At 42.6% G+C, this 10,471-nt stretch overlaps 2 protein-coding genes across 2 annotated transcripts; one reads left to right on the top strand and one right to left on the bottom strand.

Annotated features, from left to right (window-relative positions):
• The first annotated feature begins 584 nt into the window (after positions 1 to 584).
• On the top strand, positions 585 to 5,608 carry LOC120420207 (probable serine hydrolase). The gene is made up of 3 exons (XM_039583196.2): positions 585 to 1,071; positions 1,147 to 1,218; positions 4,470 to 5,608. Exons 1-3 carry the CDS (start codon positions 1,032 to 1,034, stop codon positions 5,321 to 5,323), a joined length of 966 nt encoding a protein of 321 aa, XP_039439130.1. The 5' UTR covers positions 585 to 1,031; the 3' UTR covers positions 5,324 to 5,608.
• A 19-nt stretch (positions 5,609 to 5,627) lies between these two features.
• On the bottom strand, positions 5,628 to 6,106 carry LOC120420216 (uncharacterized). Its single transcript, XM_039583207.2, has 2 exons — positions 5,963 to 6,106; positions 5,628 to 5,907 (listed from the first exon to the last, which is right to left on the bottom strand). The coding sequence occupies exons 1-2, from the start codon at positions 6,058 to 6,060 to the stop codon at positions 5,640 to 5,642; spliced, it is 366 nt and encodes a 121-aa protein (XP_039439141.1). The 5' UTR covers positions 6,061 to 6,106; the 3' UTR covers positions 5,628 to 5,639.
• Between the last annotated feature and the right edge of the window lie 4,365 nt (positions 6,107 to 10,471).

Genomic DNA, 10,471 nt, shown 5'->3' with positions numbered 1-10,471 from the left:
ATAGGCACTAATTTATTAGCTAATCAACCAAAATCAGCGCTAATTGATTAGCGTAAAGATAATCGATTAGATGTGTCCTGCCCCTCGATTTAAAAGTTTAAAAGATCCAAATAAAAAAAAACAATTAAAAAATTTCAAGAGTTCAATAATTCAAATTTTCAGAACATCAAATATTTCTCGAGTTTTTTTTTTGAAAAGGTCCTATAAACAAAATTTTCACTTTTTGCTTTTTGGGTGTTTTTGAATACCCCTGACTCAAGGCGGTTCTAAAAACACCCAAAAAGCAAAAATTTAAAATTTTGTTTATAGGACCTTTTCAAAAAAAACTCTTGATTTAATTAATGCATTGTCGTCGGAATTATTTTTTCACAGTTTATGTTATTTTAGTATTTTAAATGATAGCAAAAAAAGTGGCATTTTAAAATTTTAGAATACAGTTCCGACTCGATAATCTGAAGCCTCGGTTACCCGAAGTTTCGATTATCATAAATTTTCTTGTTTATTTTGGTTTCGCTCGATCGGAATTTCGGTCGGAATTAATTCCATATTTTGCGGCGTAGATTTCTTCCAGTGTCTTTTCTCTTTTCGACCTCATTATCTCACCAACACAACCCCATTCCACTGTCACTTTTATCCGCGTCAGCTGATGGTGTTGGTGTGTCGTCAGCTGGGTGAAGGAAACAAACAAGCCAAACTCAACAACACTCAAATCAGTTCCCCGCAGCAGGGCCATCCGCTTGGTTTCATTTCGTTCGCTCGCCGCCAAAAGAATTCCGTCGAGTTCCGCTGGTCGGATTCCGTCGTACGGGCGGGGTAATTTGTTGCCCAAATTAATTCAGGTGGTGCGTGCGTGCGTGTGTGCGGCCGTCGCGACAACGTCGACGCGGAAGGTTGCCGGATTAGATTAACCTTTTCTCTCCGGCTCCTGCTGCAAGGGTGGTGGTCGGGGTTTTTGCTGGTGTTTTTGGATTGGGTGAAATTGGTACGGGAATTGCGTAATTTGAGCAGCAATCGTATCGATTCGTTCCGAAATGGAACCCGAGGTGGATTCGGCCAGTTCCAGCTTGGAAGGTTCGTTGCTTTGTTTCATTGCCAAATTTGGAATTGAATGACTAATCCTGAACTATTTTTTTGTTACGCTTTCAGCTGCTGCCAACGGAACTGGAAGGCCGTCAGCAGAGGAGGTTGAAATTCCTGTGCCGTGGGGCATCGTGGCCGGTGAGTCAGGAAGTTCATTCATCAAAAATCTTTCTTGGGAACAACCACTTTGATAAAATGTATCCCACTTATCGGATCACTTGTCTTATCAATGTTCGACGAGCATTATTGCACAGAATGATGTTGCACAAAGTCACATTGTGGCTTGTACGAGAATCGATCGAATCCCCTCGCTGATAAGCGGACCTGTGCCGTACGATGGCACGTGCTAGCATGTGTGGCGTTGCTTCCCGTATAAACAATCAGCGCATTGCAATTTGCATGCAGTGCAGTGGGAAGTGGGTAGAAAGGGACGAGGTGTTGCAATTAGAGCGTGATAGATACGTTAGTCGTAGAGTTATTTTTTGCTTTCTTCCACGGAAAGCCGCGTAAACGCTGCTTTTTTGTTTAGTCATGCTGCTGCTGCCGCTACGTATGTGCGAATTCATTCATGTGTAATGTTATGAAGCCGTCCGCCGCGAGAGTGCGTAAGAAGTTTATGACTCGCGCTGGCAGAGCGTGTGACGTAAGGTGATGTAGTAAAGATGACGATATCGGCTGATTTTCGTGTGGACTTTGTACTAACGAAAGTTTAGTGAGTGTGTTGTTAACGAACAAAGGTGATAGGCTTTTCGCAACATTTTTATTGAATTTATTGTTGTACTTCTTGATTAAAATGATACGTTTTTTGTGGGCTCAAAAACACGAGACCGAGCTCATCCAGTTCTGTATAATCTTTACGGTTATATTTTAACAAAACTTTTCCAAACTGGTTTGAATGAGTTGAAAAAACTGTAAGTTGTTTTGAGAAAAATTAGCAAAAACTTCGCGAGAAGCTGATCCAAAATCATCGATGCCCGGTTGTACACTTCTGAATAATGCCTTGAAAAAAAATAAATAAATACTGAAATAACATGCCATAGTTCCAACATTTGAATGCAAAAAGTGTTTTCAAATGCATTTGACACTAGTTCAGTTGTTTCGCAATCATTAGTTTTCAAAAAAAGTATGATTTGACGAACACAAAACATTTAGCGAAAAAAAACTTATTGCGATACTAAACATCGAAAATTTTCAAAAAATCAAAAGATGTTTAAATCAAACCAAACATGCTAAAAATGATTTTAAACGCAGGGGAATTCATTTTAAATCAATTTCAGCTGATTGCAGCTAAATTTCCATTGAAATTTTGAAATAGTAGTTTATGCAACAAGTTGCAAAAAGAGGATTTTTCAGTACGAGTCGTACATTTATCCAACGAGGTTCACCGAGTTGGATAAATACGAAGAGTGCTGAAAAAATAAAGTTTTGCAACGAGTTCCATACAACATTTTTTGCAATTCCAAAAAACACACACTGAGTGAAATTTTATGTCAAATTTCCATGTATTTTGTCAATAAATCGTTTAAATCAAAAAAATGTTGAAAAGTGTTACTTTTCGAAACAAGTGCTGAAATGTTCAACTTTTCAGCACCCATTTTAGTGCTGAAAAGTAGAACTTTTCAGCATTTATTTTGAAAAGTGTTGCTATTCGATTCTGTTATTTGTGGTACAGAAAAGTAGGCTATTTCGTCGTTCATGAATGACAGGAAAAGTAAGTAGTTTCACGACGGAATTGCAAAAAAATATGTTGTTGCCCCTCGATTTTTAAATTTTATTTTTTAGCATATTAACACGTTGTTTCATGCATTGTTCCAGCCCGTTCGTCTTGCCCCACTAGTTGAGTAGATCGTACGAAAAATCAATAATTTAAAAATCTTTTTTTTTTACAGTAAAAACAAGATTTTTTTAGAATCTTGTTCTATCAAAGGGGATATCCACAAACCACGTGGACACTTTTTTTGGAAATCTCAACCTCTAAAAGTGTCCACGTGGTTTATGGATGGTCCCAAGTCTGGAATAAGATAGTTATCAAAAAAGCCAACAGATTTTTTTTACGTTTTAAAGGCCGTTGCAAATATTTTTCGAAATTTATGTCGCTCCAAATTTGTTCGAAAAATCAGGGGGCAAATTTTTTTTTTTTTTCAAAAAACTTCAGAATTTCCATGAAAACAGAAGTCTAATCAACTGAAAACAATCTAAAATGCATTTTTCTGCATTGATAATCATATTTAGGATGCTTGGGCTCGTTTTATAATGTTTTAAATTGTACAGCACAGCAAAAACTTTTTTTTTGAAAAAAAAAAACAAATTTTCTACAATACTTAGATTTTTGGAAACTAATGATTGCAAATATACCGGACAGTATAATGCGTTTTAAAACACTTTTTTTTTTATTAAAATGTAAAAACCATGGCTTCTTATTTCAATTTTTATACTTTTTTTTTTTGCCCCACTCTCTCCCCTAGACTTTACTCAGAGTCGAGGGACATAAACTTCAAAAAATATTTGCAACGGCCTTAATGAGTTAAAACCCATAACTTTACCAAACTTTACCATACTTTACGAGCATTTCCTTAGCTTGTTACACCTGCCCCACTTTCCCCTATCGACAGCTCAGTAAAATTCGATTTTCACAAAGCAATTTTGGTATTTTTTTTACCGAGCATTGCGTTCCTGATTTATGCAAAAACACATTTTTATACATAATTTTTAAACTTCTTATCGAAACTTGTTTTTTTTTTTGGAACTCCGAGTCAAATTCGACCGGTTTGGCCTAATTCGGTACAGCAGTGCTGAGAAAACTGAGTGACAATTTTGGTAACACACATACACACAGAAAATATTGCGAGTACTTAGCGCACCACCTGGAACAAGTCATCAAGGCTGGCCGGATCCAGTGGGCCGGATACGTCGCAAGAATGCCGGATTGGCCGGAAGCACGCCAACCAAACCAGAACAACAATTCGGCGAAGTTGGTGTTTATCTCGGTACCAGCTGGAAAGATTTTTTTTTCTCAATTGCGCATGAGAAAGCTGACACCTATTGGACACTTTGAAATTTTGACCCCTTTTTTGCATTCGTCTAAATTGTTTTTTTTTTACCAGAAGGACTTCGGATTTGCGCTAAAATCTCTCAAAAACGCTCTTCCGAAATAAAGCGCATTAGAAGCGCAAAGGCTAAGCGTATTCTACGTTTGATTTATACTAAGTGTTGTTAACATAATCATCTTCTCACGCCCCAACGAAATGATTGATGCTAATCTATTTCACTTATCGTATTAGTTGATAGCCGATAATTGCTGCGCATGTAGAAATGTGCAATTACTTGCAATTTGAAATGCGTGTGAATTATTCAAATAAACCTGTTCGCTTTTCTTTCCATTCTTCTAGGCAAATGGTGGGGCTCGCGTCTCAAGCAGCCGATTCTGGCCCTGCACGGCTGGCAGGACAACGCCGGCACGTTCGACCGCCTGTGCCCGCTGCTTCCGGCGGACATTCCAATTCTTTCGATCGACCTGCCTGGCCACGGAAAGTCTTCCCACTACCCGAAGGGCATGCACTACTACATCTTCTGGGACGGAATTGCGTTGATCCGGCGGATCGTCAAATATTACGCCTGGGAGAAGGTTACGCTGCTGGGGCACTCGCTGGGTGGTGCGTTGAGTTTCATGTACGCGGCGGCATTCCCGGACGAGGTCGAGGCGTTCATCAGTATTGACATCGCGGGGCCACCGGCGCGGGATCACCGGAAGCAGGCGGCGAATCTGGGCGACAGCATCGATCGATTTTTGCGGTACGAAACGTTGCCCGAGTCGAAGACACCTTGCTACAGCTATGACGACGCGATCGATGTGGTGCTGGCCGCGTACGACGGATCGGTTGATCTGCAGTCGGTGGAGGTGCTGATGCGACGAGGAATGGCCCCAGCGCCGGCCCACTTGGGGCGGGAAGGATTCCATTTTTCGCGGGACCTCCGGCTAAAGGTGTCCCTGATGGGAATGCTTTCGTTGGAGCAGGTCGTGGCCCACGCCGAGCGAATCAAGTGCCGGGTGCTGAACATTCGGGCCGTTCCAGGGATGCACTTTGACAACCTGGAGTACTACCCGAGCGTGGTGGAGGCGATGCGAAAGTCGGCCAGCGAACTGGTATATCTAGAGATTGAAGGCACGCATCACATTCAGCTGGTCAATCCGGAACGAATATCGCAGCCCATCACGGACTTCCTGCTTGCGGACCGGAAGTAATCTGAGAGTTGAAAGTGTACCTTAAATTGTAATCGAATTTGTTGCACCTTGCTTTACGCCGGTTCCAAACAATGCACTCCACGTTATACTATAGAACAGTTTACAAAAAGGCGCTAAAAGGCACGTGATAGTTCAAGCACACACACACAAGATATAATCTTTAGAAAAAAATAGACAACAAAACGAAACTATTTATGTTTTAGGATAGTTTGTAACCAAAATTAACGAAGGTGATAAGCCAAAACGGGAATTAAAAGCGAATGAGAGAAAAGGTTAAACGCAAAATGCCTTTAATTTTAATCCGAAACATCCCTCGTCAAACATAAGTCGGTCCGTACGCCTTCTTGGTGGTGCACGGAACAAGCGAACTTTCCTTCAGATAGTTCCCGATCGCCTTCTGCAGGATCGTCTCCAGCGGGCTGAAGGTGGCACGTGATCGAAGTCGCGCCTTTGACACTTCCAGCGATTTGAGCAGTTCAAAGTTGCGCTGACGCGCCGCCTCCAGGTCCAAGTTGGCGGGGACTTTGTTGGTGGATTTGCTAGCTTTCGAATCCTCTGCCGTGAGCTTTTTCTCGTTTTGATTGCTGGAAATGACACTTTATGGGATTAAATGGGGTAACTGACTTAAGCTAAACGTACAGTAATTTTAACTTTTCCTCCAATTCGTACTCCATCATGGCATATCGGTCATTGATATCGGATACAAAATCAATTTCATTTGTAGTCAGTTTAGTCATTGTTTTAGTCAAATAGAAAACTTGTGAATTACTAAATCAAACTAACTCTGAGTTGTTGATATCGAGCAGTTTGGTCGTTGTTGGTCCGTTGCCATGGTTTCCGCTACATTATACTGCTAGAACCGTGCTCGCCCTTTTTGCGTTTGGGATAAAGTCATGTGGATAAAGCACACGCAATGATACAGCTTTTCGTTCAAAGCTTAGGTTATGCGTTTGCTGTTATGGTGGCAGTTAACTTCTATGGCGTTTGAATGATCATCAAGTAAAGCCAAGAGTAAAGCACACTGGATCTGTACTGGTTTTATCGAGACGGTACGGATTTTGAAACCACGTTGTTGAGTTTTGGTCTGTCGGTACCCACTAAGAATTTTGGCTCGAGATTCGAGTCGAGCTGGTTCGAGATCGGGCCTGAATCGAGTCGAGGCTCGAGCCAACATTTTTGGTGGGTATGTATTTTACATAGGGGAACAGCATCTAATTCCAGCGTGCCTCTAATGTTGGCAGGTCAGAACTTTAACGTTCAATTAAAGCTAATTAAAAGCGTTTTCAACTGAAATCGAGTGATAAATAGCTCAATAAGAAGTGAGCAAGCAAGTTTCTATCAAAAGTTTTGCAAAATTAGTTGTTTAAATAGTGAAAATCAGCAAATTGGATGGAGTTAGGAGCGATTGCTTAACCTGCCAAACATACGAGAATTTCCCCTATTAGGTTTTATGCCGACTCGGTTTTTAGGTTAGAAATTTGACAGCTTGGCTGCACTGTTTACATTTTTTGCACGTGTGTCTCAGTAAAAATGTGTGTGCGTGTGCGCTCGTGACGTCACGCTGTAAAACCTAATTGTCTATTGCATTTACATTAACATATTGTCTATTGTATTTTCACCGTTTTAATGTTGCATTAACGAATCTTGGGTAGGGGACCGAGTATGGAATGTTAACCTGGCCATGGTCTTCGTTTTCTACATACACGAATGGTATTCCGGGTCTATAGGACCCAGAAATGATTTCAGCTGCCAAAATTCGAGATTGTAACCGATTTTGGATGTCTTGACCGCAAATGAAAGGCTAGGATGTCTACTTTCTGAATCCGACTGGCAGAACCGGTTTTGGACACCGTGGCCACCGGGAACCTGCTATAACCGAAAAAAGTCCTTTTTGAGGCCCCTACTTTGGGGACCTGTATCTCCGAAACGATTGCACATAGCAGGTTGCTTCCGGTTGCATTCGACAGATAATAACCTGAATTTTAAGCCCCAGAAAAAATAATTGGTCCATAGTGGCCACCGGTTCCGGTAACCCGGAACTTCCGGAAAACTTGATTTTTGCAGTTTTTGACATAAAACCGTCACACAGACCAGTATTTTGAAACGGATTATTTTGCAAATCATTGCAGAATGATACTACATACTACTCCTGACTATTTGGTATCGGTTCTGGCCAACTCTGGCCAATCCGGAACCGGTTCCAGGGTACCACTAAAACGGTTCCAATAATTGTCACGCTAGAAACCCGTCATGTTGCATATCAAACTTCATGAATTTGCATGTTATGACCATCTGAGGTCATGCCGATGACCTTTGACCCATCCTGGTCACTCCGGAACCGGTTACCGGTGGCCACCGGGGGACACTATCGGAATATGCAATGAACCCTATCATCCGACGTATCAAACTTCATGAAATTGAAAGTTATGACCATCTGAGGTCACGCCGATGTCCTCTGACCCATCCTGGTCACTCCGGAACCGGTTACCGGTGGCCACTGGGGGACACTATCGGAATATGCAATGAACCCTATCATCCGACGTATCAAACTTCATGAAATTGAAAGTTATGACCATCTGAGATCATGTCGATGTCCTCTGACCCATCCTGGTCACTCCGGAACCGGTTACCGGTGGCCACTGGGGGACACTATCGGAATATGCAATGAACCCTATCATCCGACGTATCAAACTTCATGAAATTGAATGTTATGACCATCTGAGATCATGTCGATGTCCTCTGAACCATCCTGGTCACTCCGGAACCAGTTACCGGTGGCCACTGGAGGACACTATCGGAATATGCAATGAAACCTATCATCCGACGTATCAAACTTCATGAAATTGAAAGTTATGACCATCTGAGGTCATGCCGATGTCCTCTGACCCAACCTGGTCACTCCGGAACCAGTTACCGGTGGCCACTGGAGGACACTATCGGAATATGCAATGAACCCTATCATCCGACATATCAAACTTCATGAAATTGAAAGTTATGACCATCTGAGGTCATGCCGATGTCCTCTGACCCATCCTGGTCACTCCAGAACCGGTTACCGGTGGCCACTGGGGGACACTATCGGAATATGCATAAACCCTATCATCCGACGTATCAAACTTCATGAAATTGAAAGTTATGACCAGAGCTGAAAATGTCAGGGGTCCTGACGCGAAAATCGGCGACGCATACACGATTCTTTCAGATCCATTCACTGAACCGCAAAACCGTGACATAAACAAACCCGACTCAGTCGTGAGTGCCCTAGCTCACTGAGCAACTGCAATGCGAGGCAGTAGTCGACCAACGCTCATTCGACGTTGCACGCACACACATAAAGAAACAAATTTTTACACAAAAAGTTGGTATTTATGTGTGGAAATGTAATTTTGAATATAAGTTATGGTTGTTTTAAGTGTTTTGCACAGTCTAGAACCATTCAATTGTTTAAAAAAAGTCAAAATATTGTTTAGAGAGGATTTTACGAGTCAGTCATACGACACGAATTAAGTGAGTGTAGCTCATTTTTTTACGTCTCTCATTCTCCAGCAGCCGACCGGCACGAGTCAGGCGGCAGTGGTTGAACGGACACAGTAGGCTTACAGTCACATGCTAGCAGTGAACTGACATTTTGGTTTGCTTCATGTGTACGCTGGGTTGGAAACATTTTGCAGGCCTGGTTATGACCATCTGAGGTCATGCCGATGTCCTCTGACCCATCCTGGTCACTCCGGAACCGGTTACCGGTGGCCACTGGGGGACACTATCGGAATATGCATAAACCCTATCATCCGACGTATCAAACTTCATGAAATTGAAAGTTATGACCATCTGAGGTCACGCTGATGTCCCCTGACACAACCTGGTCACTCCGGAACCGGTTACCGGTGGCCACTGAGGGATACTATCGAAATATGCAATGAACCCTATCATCCGACGTATCAAACTTCATGAAATTGAAAGTCATGACCATCTGAGGTCATGCTAACGTTCTTTGAACTTATCTGGTCACTTCGGAATCGGTTACCGTTGGCAACTTGGTGACACTCTCTGAGTATGTAGTAAACCCTATCATCCGACGTATCAAACTTCATGAAATTGAAAGTCATGACCATCTGAGGTCATGCTAACGTTCTTTGAACTTATCTGGTCACTTCGGAATCGGTTTCCGATGGCCACTTGGGGACATTTGTGGAATATGCTAGAAACCCTATCATCCGAAATATCAAACTTGAATAGAAACCCTATCGTCCGACATATAAAACTTCATGAGGCCGTCTTTCTCTCAAACCGAGTGTTGCCGAGATTTGGGTGCAGAAACTCTTTCATCTAACCTTTGATTTTGATATTTTAGAAATTATAGACATAGTGTGATAGTGTGATAGTGTCCTCCAGTGGCCACCGGTAACCGGTTCCGGAGTGACCAGGATGGGTCAGAGGACATCGGCATGAACTCAGATGGTCATAACTTTCAATTTCATGAAGTTTGATATGTCGGATGATAGGGTTCATTGCATATTCCGATAGAGTCCCTCAGTGGCCACCGGTAACTGGTTCCGGAGTGACCAGGTTGGGTCAGAGGACATCGGCATAACCACAGATGGTCATAACTTTCAATTTCATGACGTTTGATACGTCGGATGATAGGTTTCATTGCATATTCCGATAGTGTCCTCCAGTGGCCACCGGTAACAGGTTCCGGAGTGACCAGGTTGGGTCAGAGGACATCGGCATGACCTCAGATGGTCATAACTTTCAATTTCATGAAGTTTGATACGTCGGATGATAGGGTTCATTGCATATTCCGATAGTGTCCCCAAGTGGCCACCGGTAACTGGTTCCGGAGTGACCAGGTTGGGTCAGAGGACATCGGCATGACCTCAGATGGTCATAACTTTCAATTTCATGAAGTTTGATACGTCGGATGATAGGGTTCATTGCATATTCCGATAGTGTCCCTCAGTGGCCACCGGTAACTGGTTCCGGAGTGACCAGGTTGGGTCAGAGGACATCGGCATGACCTCAGATGGTCATAACTTTCAATTTCATGAAGTTTGATACGTCGGATGATAGGGTTCATTGCATATTCCGATAGTGTCCTCCAGTGGCCACCGGTAACAGGTTCCGGAGTGACCAGGTTGGGTCAGAGGA

Source organism: Culex pipiens, chromosome 2 (assembly GCF_016801865.2).
Source record: "Culex pipiens pallens isolate TS chromosome 2, TS_CPP_V2, whole genome shotgun sequence".
Lineage (NCBI taxonomy): Eukaryota > Metazoa > Arthropoda > Insecta > Diptera > Culicidae > Culex > Culex pipiens.
The sequence above is the reverse complement of the archived record's forward strand: the minus strand, read 5'-3'. Positions and strand labels throughout refer to the sequence as shown.